Source organism: Gracilinanus agilis, chromosome 3 (genome assembly GCF_016433145.1).
Source record: "Gracilinanus agilis isolate LMUSP501 chromosome 3, AgileGrace, whole genome shotgun sequence".
Lineage (NCBI taxonomy): Eukaryota > Metazoa > Chordata > Mammalia > Didelphimorphia > Didelphidae > Gracilinanus > Gracilinanus agilis.
Window position 1 is genome coordinate 88,647,158 of NC_058132.1, and position 16,477 is coordinate 88,663,634.

At 38.2% G+C, this 16,477-nt stretch overlaps 1 protein-coding gene across 1 annotated transcript; it reads right to left on the reverse strand.

Annotated features, from left to right (window-relative positions):
• Positions 1 to 15,100: 15,100 nt before the first annotated feature.
• Positions 15,101 to 16,045, reverse strand: LOC123238696 (olfactory receptor 56A1). Its single transcript, XM_044665904.1, has one exon. The coding sequence runs from the start codon at positions 16,043 to 16,045 to the stop codon at positions 15,101 to 15,103; it is 945 nt and encodes a 314-aa protein (XP_044521839.1).
• Between the last annotated feature and the right edge of the window lie 432 nt (positions 16,046 to 16,477).

Here is a 16,477-nt window from a genome sequence, read left to right on the forward strand (position 1 = left end):
ATTAAAAGAATAAAAAATAAAAAGAAAACATGAAGTTTCTCAATGAAAAAAAACAACTGACCTGGAAAATAGAAGCTGCTAAGACAGTTAGAAATTGAAACCTCGGTGCATTTGTGTTCCTCGTTTCATTTGTATGTAAGTATTTTAAAATGTAGGTAGGGGAACAAGAAAATTTAAATCAAATATGGCTTTTTGGATAACAAAGAATGGTTAAATATAGAGCATTAGTTTAATAGAAAAAAATTTGGAGAATTCTCTTAATCTACAAGTGAAAGTTATTACCTCATGAATACCATGTTTAAACCTATTAAACATTACATGTAAATCCATCAATAAGTACTTATTAAGGTGGTCATTAAGAGTCTACATCCAAATCGTGTCTGCATCAACCCATGTGTTCAAGTAGTTGTTTTTCTTCTGTATTTCCACTCCTGTAGTTCTTCCTCTGAATGTGGGTAGCATTCTTTTCCATAAATCCCTCAGAATTGTCCTGGGTCATTGCATTGCTGCTAGTACAGAAGTCCATTACATTCGATTTTACCACAGTATATCAATCTCTGTGTACAATATTTTTCTGGCTCTGCTCCTTTCACTGTGCATCAATTCCTGGAGCTCTTTCCAGTTTACATGGAATTCCTCCAGTTTGTTATTCCTTTGAGCACAATAGTATTCCATCACCAGCATATACCACAATTTGTTGAGCCATTCCCAATAGAAGGGTATGCCCTCATTTTCCAGTTTTTTTTTGCCACCAGAAAAAGTGTAGCTATAAATATTTTTGTGCAAGTCTTTTTATCTATCATCTCTTTGGAGTACAAACCCAGCAATTCTGTGGCTGGCTCGAAGGGCAAGCAGTCTTTTAGAGCTCTTTGGGCATAGTTCCAAATTGCCATCCAGAATGGTTGGATCAGTTTACAACTCTACCAGAAATGTGTTAATGTCCTAATTTTGCCACATCCCCTCCAACATTTATTACTCTCACCTGCTATCATTTTAGCCAATCTGCTAGGTGTGAGGTGATACCTCAGAGTTGTTTTCATTTGCATTTTTCTAATTGTTAGAGATTTAGAACATTTTCTCATGTGCTGTTATGCTGATAATAACAGATATTTTGGAGAAGCAGATAAGTAGGGTCAGTAGCCTTCAAGTCACTTCTTCACCCAGACACTGACTGACAGGCTTCAGTGAGAAGGGAGGGGGTTAGACACTCCTGGCTCTCAAACCCTTCCCCCCAAGCAGTTGAGGTTTCAGTTGGAAATGGAGACAATCTGAGGAACTTCTAGCAAGGTCTGTTGAGGCTGAACTCTAATGATGTTCCCCTTTTCTTTGACTTATATTCCTCACAGATCTGATAGAGGAATAAGTAGAAGCTAGTTATCTAAATGTTGAGGTTTGCGATGGATCTGATCTTCTTAAACCTGGCAGCTGAGAGGATTCAAGCAAGGATGGTAACTATGAGCTGTGAGTATCCCCAAATAATTCGCAGGCACAGATATTGTATGTAAAGCTTATATTAAGAAGTAAAGGGCAAAGCTAGAGCAGGTAATTAGGGTTTAGGATGAGGAAAGGGTAACCCTGATCTGTTAAATTGAAACTGCCCTTCTCCCCCACAGGAGGGGGTGAAGGCACTTGGCTAAACTAACTCTCTTGTTAAAAATGAATATTTTGAATCTCTAAATCACTAAATAATTGTTGTGTTGATGTTGGTAAGGACCAACTCTACCAAACAGGCTAACTCCTGAGTAATAACCACTAAGGCTTTTGCCGCAATGACCTCTCAGGTGAACCCCCCAAGTGAGAAGTTGTAAGCAGTTTGATCCGCTCACCTCAACCCCCAGAAAGCAACTGTCTAAACCCTTCTCAACTGTCCCCTCACCCAAAGTTCTTCAGGCGGCGTCCCCTGGAATTCTGGGTGAGGCTGACCCTGTATTTTGCAGGGATTCCATGCTACAATCTCTACATAACAGTAATCCCCCCTTTTCTTGTAGGAATTTCCACTGGAAATTCTGCAGGCTTAAGATATTGCAGCACAGTTTACCCTGTCTACACTCTAACTAAGCAACTTCCTAAATGTCTTATTCCTAACACCCTAACAGTTTTGCTATGCTATGGCTTGTTATACTATCTACCCATATCTAACGAGGGAAAAAGGAAAGTTTAAACCAGGGAAAAAACTGGTTTTATATAAAATACAAACATCATAACAAATGTAACAGAATATCACAAACAGAAAATCAAAACTGCAACAATTATCAATTGCAAACACTATCCCTAAAGCATGCAATGGAAACATCTTTGAAACACATTCAACAGCAAAAATGTAACAACCTACATTGCTTCTTTTAACTTGCACCTAACTCAAAGCAAAAGAACATGGTAAAACTCCATATGCAAAATGTAACTCTAAGTTTTCATATTAGTACCTTAAGTTATGTTAGTGGTATTAATAATCCAAAATTCTAAATAATTAGTATATTAATTTTATTTTGTTACCTATAAGTATCTGCAAACTATATACATTACTTATTCTTATAGACTGTAGTGACTCTCCCTCACTAACTCTGTATTTCAAAGATCCCTCAAGCTATCTTTCCCTTGGGTTTTAGTTACTCTATTCTATGGGTTAGTAAATATAATACAGGCTCTCCACAATGCCTATTTACAGATGGAAGTTCCCTTTATGTCTACCAAATCAAAAAACAAACAATGGATCTTTTGATACACTAGAGATCCTAGGATACCCTTCCCTTATATACAACTATTCACATGGAATATGTACATATAATACATATATACAAAAGAGACTCATTTATCTACATGAGGTCTTTATCAAAAGGTGAACAATCAGTTTGTGTTGTGTTTAATGAACTAAAGAGTACTGATGCATGCACATACTTACCCCTTACTGCCCGGATCTTCTGGCCCACTGGAGAAACACAATTCTTCTTGTGTAGCCTATGTAGTGTGGCATGCAAACTACCATGTGATGTCTCATATGTGCAATGTGTGTTTATAACATGATATTGCTGCTCCACGTATTTCTTCCTTCTGGTCCTCTTCCTGCACAGTATTTAATAAAGATTACAACACTTTTGTGATTGTCCATTCCTTAGTACCGCCTCTGCTGTGAATTTCTGCAGCTTGTAGCTTCTATATTCTTCATTTCTTCATCTGTACTGCATGCAAATTTGTCTGTTGTCTATTGTCTTGTGTGGTAGTTGGCTTGTTACCTTCTTAATCAGGAACATTAGTCATTGTGATGTAATTGTATTAACTTTGTGGTGTTTTGTGTTGTAAAAATTTTTGCAGTTTTTTTTCTGTCTTTTCTTTTTTAAGATTTCAAGCAGTTCATTCATCTTCAACAGAACCGTCTGTCTGCTGTGGATCTGGCAGTGCATTCATTTCATGTTGTTCTAAGTCAGTAGGTTCTTCATGGTGTTCTTCATGTACAGCATGTTTTTTATAGGTTTCACATGTGTGATATGGAACCAAGGGTCTCTATTCTCACCTTTTACACAAGTTGGGCTAGTTAATAGCACCTGGAAAGGCCCGACCCATTTAGGGTCTAGAACAGATTTTTTTGTAAAGTTCCTTATGTATACCATGTCTCCTGGTTTAAGCTGATGTAAGCTAAAGTCTAAAGGAACTCTCTGGGTTAACAGGCCAAGTTTGTGCAATTCATCCAGTCTCTTCTTCAAAGATTTTATATATATATATATACACTCAGCTCCAATGTGTGACAAGAGAGCTGACTTCTAGGATGAACTATACCATGGAGCATGTCCATACAGAAGTTCATATGGTGACAATCTTGTGTCACTACAGGATTGACTTCTTAAATAAAAAAGAACAATGGGGAGTGCCTGTACCCATTTCAGATGGCTTTCAGAATACACTTTCCCAATCAGAGTTTTAATTCTCTTATTGCAGATTTCAATTTGCCCTGAGGATGAGGGATGATAGACTGAATGTAAACTTCTCTTTATCCCCAAGGTCCTATAAATCTCATGCAAGATGTTTTGGGAAAAAATGTGACCCATGGTCCAAATCAATTCTAGCTGGTACAGAGAATCTTGGGAACTATCTCTCTCAGTAGTGTCTTCACCACAAAGGCTGTGTTGTTTTTCTTTGCAGGGAACACTTCTGGCCATCGAGTCAACCTGTCGATGATGACTAGGGCATATTTGTATCCCTGACAATTGGGCATTGATATATAATCGATCTGCAAGCACTTAAATGGAGTATATGCCAATTGTCTGCCTCCTGGTCCCTTAATTCTGGTCACGCCCAGGTTGTACTGCAAGCAAACCTTGCATGTCTGGCATGTTCTAATTGCACAAGTGGATATGCCAGGAGCTGTCCAGTGTCTTCAAATGCCATCCACTAAGGATTGGGTCCCATAATGGCCTTTGGCATGCAATGCATTGCATAGGGTATTATATAAAGATCTTGGAAGAATGGGCTTGTCTTCACTAGAAAACCACACACCTCTCACTAATTTGGCCCCTAGATTTTCTACCCAGTGTTTCACTTCTCCCGGGGAGTATGCCTGTTTTAGATCTTCTTCATCCACCAAGGAGAAATTCAGCACATGGATGGGACCAAATCGGGCACCATATTTGGCTGTTATATCTGTCCTCCTGTATCCTAATGAGACCTCATCCACATCCTTTTGATGTGATTGGCAATGCATCACTCCCACTTCCTTAGGTAACTGGACAGCTTTCAGGAGTTGGTTTATAAGGCTCCCATAGGCTATCTCCTTCCCACCAGCAGTTATATATCCCCAATATTTCCAAATTTGGCCTGTACAATGAACCACATCAAAAACATATTTACTGTCAGTCCAAACATTCAACCTTTGACCCTGGCCAATTTCGAAAGCTCTGGTGAGACTCAGGATTTCAGCACCTTGAGCACTCATGGACTTTGGTAGAGCTGCATCCCATAAAGTCTCATCTTGAGTTACTACAGCTGCACCTGTATACCTTTCCCCATCTACCAAAAATGCAGAACCATCGGTAAACAAAGTCAGATCAGGAGAGACCAAAGGAATATCGGTCAGGTAATCTCTCATTTTCTGAACTATTTCCAAGGTATCTGTACAGCTATGGATGGGTTCCCCTTCTAATGCTAAGTCTGGTATTAGTGTGGCTGGGTTGATCTCCTTACAACGATGGAAAGTTAGGTTCTTATTGCCCAGCAACACAATTTGATAATGGGATAAGCGCTGGGATGTAAACGCTTGCAGGTTGCTGTTTTTCAAGATGGCATCTATTTGATGAGGAGAGTACAGCATAATCCTGCATCCCAAAGCCAGATCTGAAGATTTCTTAACCATTAGGGCAGCAGCTGCAATTGCTCTCATATAAGGAGGCACACCCCTAGCCACAACATCTAGCTGGGAGCTATAATAGGCTGTTGGTCTGAACTGATCCCCAAGAGTCTGCATCAACACAGCCCTGATTATTCCCTTGTCCTCATGCACAAACAGGTGAAATGGTTTTGCATGCTCAGGGATACCAAGTGCAGGACTTGACAACATAGCTGTTTTCAGGTTTTCTATCACATGCTTGTGCTCCCATGTCAGTTTTAAAGGTTCTGAGACAGTATTCCTAGTCAAGTCTGTCAGAGGTTTTGAGGTCAGACTATAACCAGGTATCCACTGCCTACAGTAACCTGTGATTCCTAATATTGCACGGAGCTGCTTCTTGGTCTTAGGCATGCACAGCTTCTGTATATTTGCAACTCTCTTTTGGGAAATCCGTCTTATACCCTTCTCCAACACGAAGCCGAGGTACTCGACTCTGGGCAAAACCCACTGAAACTTGCTTTTCGAAATCTTGTGTCCCCTTTTGCACAACTCTTGCAACAAATATTTGCTGTCTCTTTGAAACACTCGAGCACTTGGTGACATTAGCAAAAGGTCATCAACATAATGCACTAGCTTGTTCTCAGTGAATATGATGGACTCATGATCTCTTTGTAGGATCTGGCAAAAGATATTTGCACTTTTGGCGAACCCCTGTGGAATTCTTGTCCAACAGAGTTGCTTTCCCTCCCAGGAAAATGCAAAAATCTTCTGACTGGACTCATGCAGGGGTACAGTAAAATATGCACAGCACAGGTCCACGATCGTGAACCAGGCTGCACTTGGAATCTCGGCGATGATATTTGCCCGGGGTAGGTACCACTGCATGTCCCTTCTTAACAAAGTTGTTTACTGCTCTCAGATCCTGCACAAAATGCCATTGTGTTTTTTTTTTGTTTTTTTGTTTTTTTTTTTTAACCCTTGTACTTCGGTGTATTGTCTCATAGGTGGCAGTTTGGTAAGGGTGGGCAATGGGGGTCAAATGACTTGCCCAGGGTCACACAGCTGGGAAGTGGCTGAGGCCGGGTTTGAACCTAGGACCTCCTGTCTCTAGGCCCGACTCTCACTCCACTGAGCTACCCAGCTGCCCCCAATGCCATTGTGTTTTGCCATTTGGATCTTTCTTTGGCTTCTTAATGGGCAAAATAGGTGTTTTGTACTCGGATATAGACCAAAATGTCTTGTTCCAGGAGACTTTAGATAATGGGTCTGATACCCTCTGTGGCCTCTTTGCTCAACCTATACTGAAGGATTCTAGGTGGAATACCCTCTTTCACCTCGATCTTAACTGTTTGGTAAGTGTAGGAATATCTGGCCTGACTTATCACACTGGATAGTGGCACCTAACTTACAGAGAACATCCCTCCCCAGGAGGTTGGATGGACAACCGGGTATCAACAAAAAGGAATGATCTAAAGTCATTGGACCTATTTTCATTATCTTGGATCTTAGCTTGGGCACCAACTCCATTTGCCCAGTGGCTCCTTTTACTCTCACAGACTCCATTAGTGCACAATTTTCTGGTGCCGATGTCAACACAGACCGGGTTGCTCCAGTATCAATAAGAGCAGGATAGATTTGATCTCCTATTGTCACCATAACCAAAGGTTCCCTGTCTTTAGCTGTCTGATCAACAGGTACCAAAGGCATTTCTATCTCAAGGTCCCCAAAATCCCATTGATCTTGTTCTAGAACTTCTGTCTGTGCTGGCCCAGGAGTCTGTGAGTGTAATGATGGTAAGTCTCCTCCAAAAGTGGCTTGTTGGACTGCCAATGCCTGAATTGGCATCCCTGGACTGTTCATGGGCCTATCAGTGTCAAAGTGTATTTCAGTTTTCCCAGACCATGAGTAAGGTAGAGTGTCCTTCTCTTCATTGAACATGCTTTGCTTGACTTGTGCAAAGTTAGATTCAGGAGAGGTATTTCTCTGCATTAAAGGAAATTCTACAGAACTGGGAATGTGTTTTTGGTTCATGACCACATCCCAATCCTGTAAGTCTATGCTTTCTCCTTGTATTTGTTCACTAGACTCCATGTCAGTAACAGGAAACAACTGCAGATGTACTTTGCATAGGAAACAAAATCAGTGTTGTACATTCTTCCTTTGTCCCTACTGGTGTCATTTTGTTCCTCTCTTGGCTACTGACATTTATGGAATTGAATTCCTTTAAATGCATTTACTCAGAATCTACTGCAAAGGCAGCTCTCTCTGGAGTATCACAGGCTAGAAAGTGGGCTACATCTTCATGCACTCGACCCTGAAGTAGGCTCGGTACAAATTCCCTGGCTCCAGGATCTAGCTTTAAAATTCCTCCAGTATTTTAGCTACTAGACTTTCCACTTTCCCTTCCAGCTTCCCTAGTTGGTGATGGAAAAGAGGTTGTGCCTGTGTCTGAGAATTTAGCACTTTCCTTCTCAATGGTCTGCAGGAGCCCATCTCCCTTTTAGACACTGTCTGTTTTTAAGAGATCCCCATTAGAACACCTGTCTATAATCATTGCCCTTGCTGCTTGACCTTGCTGTGCCTATTGATACTTTTGATTTTTTTATCTGGAAATTGCCTATTTATGTCCCTTGAAAATTTATCAATTGGGGAATGACTTGATTTTTTACGTGATTGATTTAGCTCCTTGTATATTTGAGTAATTAGACATTTGTCAGAGTTTTTTGTTTTAGAATTTTCCCCCAGTTTATTGTTTCCCTTCTGATTTTAGTTGCATTATTTTTGTTTGGACAAAATCTTTTTAATTTAATATAATCAAAATTATTTATTTTACATTTTGTAATTTTTTCTAAGTCTTGCTTGGTTTTAAAATGTTCCCTTTCCCATTGATCTAACAAGTATACTATTCTGTGTTCACTTAATTTACTTATAATTCCCTTCTTTACATTCAAGTCATTCACCCACTCTAAATTTATCTTGGTGTAGGGTATGAGATATTGATCTAAAATCTAATCCCTCCCATATTGTTTTCCAAATTTCCCAGCAGTTTTTGTCAAATAGTGGATTTTTTTCCCAAAAGTTGGGCTCTTTGGGTTTATCATACACTGTTTTGCTGATGTCACTTGCCCCAAGTCTATACCACTGATCCTCCTTTCTGTCTCTTAGCCAGTACCATATCATTTTGATGACCACTGCTTTATAGTATAGTTTAATATATGGTATTGATAGGCCAACTTCCTTCACATTTGTTTTTCATTATTTGCCTTGATATTCTTGATCTTTTGTTATTCCAAATGAACTTTGTTATAGTTTTTCTAATTCAGTAAAAAAAGATTTTTGTTAGTTTGATAGATATGACACTAAATAGGTAAATTAATTTGGGTAGAATGGTCATTTTTATTATGTTAGCTCATCCTATCCATGAGCAATCAATGTTTTTCCAGTTGTTTAGATCTAGTTTTAATTGTTTGGAAAGTATTTTGTAGTTGTAGTTATTCTGGTAAAATTCCTGTGTTTGTTTTGGTAGATAGATTCCTAATTATTTTATGTTGTTTAGTGTGGTTTTAAATGATGTTTCTCTTTCCAACTTTTGCTGCTGTGATGTGTTGGAAATATATAGAAATGCTGATGATTTATGTGCATTTATTTTGTATCCTGCAACTTTGCTAAAGTTGTTGATTATTTCTACTAGCTTTTTAGTTGATTCTCTAGGATTTTTTAAGTAGACCATCATATCATCCGCAAAGAATGATAGCTTAGTCTCCTCATTGCCTATTTTTATACCTTCAATTTCTTTTTCTTCTCTAATTGCTACTGCTAGTGTTTCTAGTACAATGTTGAATAATAGAGGTGATAATGGACATCCTTGTTTTACTCCTGATCTTATTGGTAAGGCTTCTAATCTATCCCCATTGCATATGATGTTTGTTGATTGTTTTAGGTATATACTGTTTATTATTTTTTAGGAAAGGCCCTTCTATTCCTATACTTTCTAGTGTTTTCAGTAGGAATGGCTGTTGTATTTTCTCAAAGGCTTTTTCAGCATCTATTAAGATAATCATGTGATTTTTATTTGTTAGTTTGTTGATATAGTCAATTATGTGGATGGTTTTCTTAATGTTGAACCATCCTTATATTACTAGTATAAATCCCTCATGATTACTTGCTGGATTCTTTTTGTTAGTATTCTACTTAATATTTTTACATCTATGTTCATTAGGGAGATTGTTCTCTAGTTTTCTTTCTCTTTTTTTTGACCTACCTGGCTTTGGGATCAGTACCATACTTATGTCATAAAAGGAATTTGGTAGGACTCCTTCTTTGCTTATTATGTCAAATAATTTGTATGATATTGGCATTAGTTGTTCTTTGAATATTTGATATAATTCACTTGTGAATCCATGAGGCCCTGGCAATTTTTTCTTAGGGAAATTATATAGGAAGAAGCCAGTGATCATATGTGTTGGCTACTGGGGGACTTGGGGGGCGAGGGGAGGGAAAGCAAGAACATGAATCACATAACAATGAATAAATTTTTTCTAAAAAATAAAAATTAAATTAAAAAGTACTTATTAAGCATCCATTATGTCGCACACTTCTCCTAAGTACACAATAATACATAGGTGGGGAATGGGGCTTTAGGGATGAAACTGAAGAACCTAGAAAAAGAGGAAGACAATATGAAAATAAGTTTTGTAGGAGTTGTATGAAAATAATCAACCTCATCAATGATAAACTGAAAAGAAGTCTTAGGCTACTATTTTCTGCTTGACTGAATAAAACTAGAAATTCATCAGAAAATAGCTTTAGTTCTAGCTCCTAGGTTATTTTTATGCCACCTAGAGATTAAGAGAGATAAAACCACTCAAAAGCCTTGCTCTTTGTTACACACTCTGTTTCTATCAGGGAAATAGAAATAGAGAAAAAACTTTTGTAGGTGCCTATTTTATAGGAAGCAATACTAAGAACTAATTTAATGTCTTAGAATCTTTTGTGGGTAAAAAGCTGACAAGACTGCATTTCTTTACCATCAGAGTCAAACTGAGCTATTTTGAGTAACATGGCAACCTGGTGAGTGAATAAGTGTCTGAGTTTATCTGTGTGACCCAGAAAGAACCAGCTTTTTAAGCTTTGCACTTCTCTGGTTTTAAGAGAACTAATATAATCATAATCAAGGGGTAGTGGCATAGGCTGGACATGGGCAATGAGAGCAGTAGCTGGTGGAATAGTTTGGGGGCTAATCAGGTAGCTTTAGTGCTGATGGATAAGCCCAGGGGCTAGTAGAATAGTAGAATAGAATCAGTCAGAGCTGATACTCTGAAGTAGCTCTGCTATAGGCTAGCAGCTTCCTCCAAGGAGTAGAGCTACCACACACTGTGGATCAGGGTAGGCATATTTATTGGGGTCTGGTAGCTTAGTATCAACCTTTCCAGCTCAGGTGGAGTACGTTTTGGGGTTTGTTACTATAGGGAATGAGGAGCATGGGCAAGATTGGAGGATTCTTCTGGAATGCCAGAGTCCTCAGTGTTCAGGTTCCATATTCTTCCCTTGTCTACCTTATTATCATTTGTCAAGGAGGGAGGTCTTGCCGCCCTACCAGAGTATGAACATGGAGAGGGGATGCAGTACATTGAAGGACCTTTATAAGTAATTAATTATTTCTAAAAACAATAAAAGCAATTAATAAAACACAGAAGGTACAAAGCTGATGCCTAGTATAGCATGATACAGATCTAGTACACAGAGTAGATAAATGAACAATCTATAATTCATGCCTGACTAATGCTGAAACTGAAGGTTTTGCAGTTGATGTTTAGCCAATGCTAACTAGTAAGAAATGCAAGATTTCAGAGTATGAGGGTCCTGTTCTTATTACTACACATTCCTGATCATTGTCAGCCCACATCAGTAACACTCTTACAATGTCCTTTTGGGGACAATTATTAGTTTAAAGAACTTGTATAATTCAAGAATAGAAAAGAAGAGGATTTAGCTGCCTGAGTAACATTAGCAGAGAAGCAGATCTGTGTGGTGCCCTTCTTCTTGATTATACTAATAGCATCAAAGAGAACTCCAGGGTTGTGATTCGTCTTGAGCTCACGTGTTTTCTTTCTGTTGTACTTCTCTGACATATTTCTGTAAACATATGATCATTTTCGTCCAAAGAAATTGAGTAGGTTGGTGGGAGAGAGTGGCTTAGATATTTTATTATTCTTGCACTTGCTTTAATATGTGAATTCTTATGATGCTATTACTTGTTCTTTAATGATGAGTAAATAGTCCTTTTTAAGTTTGAAAAAGCATCATCACTGTGAGTGATTAGTTTGTATAAATGGAAAAACAACAATGGAGGCTAAAAAAGTAATGTAGTCAGTGAGAGAAATACCTTCACCCTCAACAGGAAACTCTAGAATGTTGAGAAAATTTTATCACAACTGACTGGAAGTCATCCTTCTCTGAAAACCTTCACCTGTCTTTTTAGGGACAAATGGGAATCAATTGGTAGTAAGTGTCCACACACACTCTATGAGAAGTGTGAGGTCCTAAAGTTTAAATGAAGACACATATGCGTACACATACACACTATATCTATATATCTTTACATATCTATATCTCTATCTATATATCTTTATAAAGATATATGCATTTATACAAATAAATGCAGGCTAGCTCACATGAAGTACCAGAGGCAAGAATAGGAATACAAAATTGAGGAAATAACAAGGAAGCCAGTTTGGCTAAGATACAGATTGGGAGAAAATGTGAAATAAATATAAACAGGCTGAATCCAAAATAAAATTCAAATGCAACATGGGAATTGAATATTTTAATCTAGAGGCAATAGGAAGTCATTGAAGATTCTTGAGAAAGGGAATAGAAGTCAGACCTGTGCTTTAAGAAGAGTGTTTTAGGGGCAGCTGGGTGATTCAGTGGATAGAGAAGTGGGCCTGGAGAGATACAGTTCAAATTTGGTCTGGGACACTTTCTAAATGTGTGACCCTGAGTAAGTCACTTAACCCCAATTGTCTAGCCTTTAGCACTCTTCTGTCTTTGAATTGATACTTAGTATTAATTTTAAGATAGAAGGTAAGAATTTAAAAATGTTTTGATGGTGATCATGGAAATATGATTTGCATGACTTATTGCTTTGCTTCTCAAGGGGTAGAGGAAAGGCAAGAGGGGAACAAGAATTTGGAACAAATTTATAAAAGAAATAATTTTGAAATGTCTTCAAAAAGAAATTGGAAAATATTGAACCAAGTTAATATGATTTTTTAAAGAACAGTATAATGGCAATTATGAAGAGGATATATTAAGGGATAGCAGTTGTATATAGGAAAGGCAAGGGTGTTAGAAAAAGGTAAATAGAGCTCATGTAATGGGAAGCATGATCTTCCTTCTCTACCCTTTATCCCTCCTGGAAAACTGATATCTACATACCTCTCCTCCTGACCATTCTATTGGCTTCCTACTTTTGGGATAAAGAATATAAAGCTTGAAATATTGCAAAGAAATCATGATGAAATTAATTTAGTTAGGAAATTGATAAATGAACAAGCTTATTGATTACACTATTTCATATATAAAATGCATTATATATTTAATATATTTAATTTTGTATAGTAAAATATAAATTAATTCATGTACTTAAATTAGACCAATAAACTTATAAATTACTAAATTAATAAACTAATAAATTTGATATACTGAATTTTATTTGATAAAGTCTATATTTCTATGATCTGGGATACTATCCACTTGTCAAAAACCTTAGAGGCTCTATTCTCAGAGAATCCATTAGAAACAAATAGATGCCATTTCCACAGTATATAATTAAATTCAAAGAAATCAACAAAAATATATGTGGTGTCTACTATGTGCTGGATGCTATAATAGGCCCAAATGTAGATAATTTGTCAATTTACCTAGAGTAACTGTGCAACTTACAAGTAAACTTGGTGAGGTAAATGTTTTATACAAAACATACATTGACTTTTAATCCAATCCTGCCAGAGATTGAGATGATATAATAAAGAATGTGAGTTCTGGTATGAGGTAGGCTGGAGAAGACAAGGGAATGTTTTTATTCATTGCCTTTTAGTAAATAACCCTCTGTAAAAGCTGACTGACATGAGTTGGTTAAATAATACTGGTTAGCCCCTGGTGATTAATACTGTCAGGGTAGCACCATAATGGAGAGCTTCACTGATAATATTATACAAGAATCACTTTGACCCATGAGATCCAAATTCTGAATACAGAACACTGAAGTAAACTCACATCTGAGCTCAGGCGATCTGATTAATCAAGACAGTGGGATTAAGGATAAGCACTTCAGAGTATATACTACAAGATATAAAATAATTTCAAGATCAAATTATTAACCATCACTGGAGTAGGGAAGGAAGGGGCAGAGGGAAACATTTTGGATCTCATAATTTCGAAGAGTGTATGTTGAAAATTACATGTATTTGGGAACATAAAATATTAAAAATAAACAAAAATATTAAAATATTACATGCAATTGGGAACATAAAATATTAAAAAAGAAAAAGAAAAGGAATTGTTATCTTTGGGGATAAGGAATGACTTGATGGTGGTGGTAGCACCTAAAGTATGCATTGAAGGATGCTATAGATTTAACAAGGCATTGGTAGGAGGGCATTCATTGAAGATGTGGTGTCTTTAAAAGGCACGAAGGAAGGAGATGGAATCTTAGTCAGCAAAGCATTTATTGAGTGCTTACTAGGTCAGCTACTGGGAATATAAACACAAGCAGAATCCATGATGGTTCCAGCCTTTAAGAAGTTTATATTCTAATGAAGGAAGACAGTAAAGAAAAGGAGAAGCTGGGAGAGAAGAGCAGAGTAGAGCAGTTTTGTGTTGATAATTCAGCAATGCAGTTTGGAGTGAAAGGAAGGCATGTTTATACTGAACAGCCTTCTTCATAGGAAGTTCTGGGAGGAACCATCAACCAGAGGGAGAAGCCTTGGGTGTAGAGGGTCCTGCCAATATGAAAAAGTAATTCAAAAGTGAAGTGAGCTCCAAAGCTTTCTATGGCATGGTAGAGAGTCCTGTGGAAGGCAGCTTACATCCTGTTTGAGAAGGACAAGCTATAAAATGCACACCAAAAAGGCCAGTTTGATACAGAGGATGTGTGTGTGTGTGGGGGTAATATGAATTAACCACAAAGATAAGTGGGAACAGATGAAGGAGAGCTTTCAATGTCAACATGGAAATGGGAATTGGCATTATCCAGAATCACCAAATCAATCACATACATTTACACAGAGAGAAAAATAAAACACACACACACATCGAGGGAATGGTACAATCAAATATATTTAGGGAAGGAAAGATGTCCCCTTGAGATCAATAGCATGACAATTCTGGGGTCCAGAGAGAGGGGAGATGCTTTGCACTAGACTTTGTGCTGAAAATAGATGACTATTCCACAAGAGTGTTGGAGAGGGAGTTTCAAAAGAGAAAATTCTGAGTTCTATTGTCTAAAATTATCTAGATTCTTTTTCTTTAACCATAGTAGATACTTTATCTTTACTAGCTTCAGACACAGAGACTCAAGGAAAGAATATAGGAGAGGATCCTAGTATACACAGATAGATATAGATTTCTAGGTGTGATACTATATATAGTATATATACAACATATATTGTATATATACTATATATTGTATATATACTACATAATTGGAAGGATAGCATATCTCTCTGTACCATATTTCTCAGTCCTCAACACAGTCCTGAGTAGGAAATGACTTCCACATCCTCATATTCTCCTTTTCAGTAACTTCTGGATCCCTTGTTTAATCTCTTTTGTCCTCACACCATAGACAATGGGATTCAGGGCTGGGGGGATAAGATGATGAAGGACATTGAGCAGGATAAGGATGTCCATGGGAACTCTCTTCCTGGCCACATTTGTCAGAACAACAACCAGCAAGATGGTGCTGAAGAAGAGGATAAGAATAAAGTGGGATCCACATGTGCTCAGGGCCTTGACTGCAGCCCCCTCAGCCTTGATCCTTAGCACAGCCCGAAGGATAAAGGTATAAGAAATGAAGATAAGGATGAGGTCAGAGCCAAGTAGGGTCCAGCCAGCCACAAACTGGTAAATTCGATTGAAAGTAAAATTGCCACAGGAGAGTCGGGACACAGATAAGTTGGCACAGATGCAGTTCTCAATTATATTTTTTCCACAGTAACGAAGACGGGAAGACAGGATTGGAATGGGTGCAGTAAGGAGAGCATTTCTGGCCACAATAAATATACCAGCTTTGACCACAAATCGATCTGTGATGATGGAGGGGTAGCGCAGGGGGTGGCAAATGGCCACATAGCGATCATACGCCATGATCATAAAGGTGCAGGACTCCATGGGAAGGAAACTGTTCATAATGAACATTTGGAGGAAGCAGGCAGAAAAGCTGATGGCTCTGAGATCAAACCAGAAGATCGCCAGCACCTTGGGGATGACCGTGAGGCAGAGCACAATATCCAGCAGGGAGAGCAGGCTGAGCAGGTAGTACATGGGCTCATGCAGAGATGCCTCGAGCCAGATGGTGAGCAGAAGCATAGCATTGGCTGCCATGGCCAAGAGGAAAAGCAGGCTCAGAGGCAGGGAGAGCCAGTGCTGCCAGCTCTGGTAGCCAGGGAAGCAGATGAGGAGGAACTCAGAGATGGCAGCAGGTGAACTGTTGTTCACAGGTACCATTAAGAAGGCCGTTGATTGGACAAGGTTTACCTGGAAAACAGCAAATGTAGAAGGAGTCAATCATCAGAAGAGATGACTGTCCTAGGATTCATCAGACAGGGACAGCATCTCACCTGAGTAAAGCTGAGGCCACTTCTTACTCTTTGTGAAATAACTGCCCACTCTCCATGATATATACAAACATAAAGTAGAAATGTTGGTCTTCTTTTTTTTTTCTGGGATCACCTCCTTTTTCTGAATCACTATTTAACCATCTATGAAGTTAAGAAAGAGAATTTGAAGATTTGTTACGTTCCCTTCTACATCATACAATCTTTGCTTATAAAACTATAGGACATGAGAGGGTTGAGATTGAGGATATATATTATATTGGACAGAGTGTTAAACAGAGCTTACAAGATCTGGGTTCAAATCATGGACTATATTTTCTCT

Excerpts from the sequence above, each read along its gene's own strand:
- LOC123238696 (XM_044665904.1), bottom strand. The coding sequence starts at position 16,045 with ATGGTACCTGTGAACAACAGTTCACCTGCTGCCATCTCTGAGTTCCTC.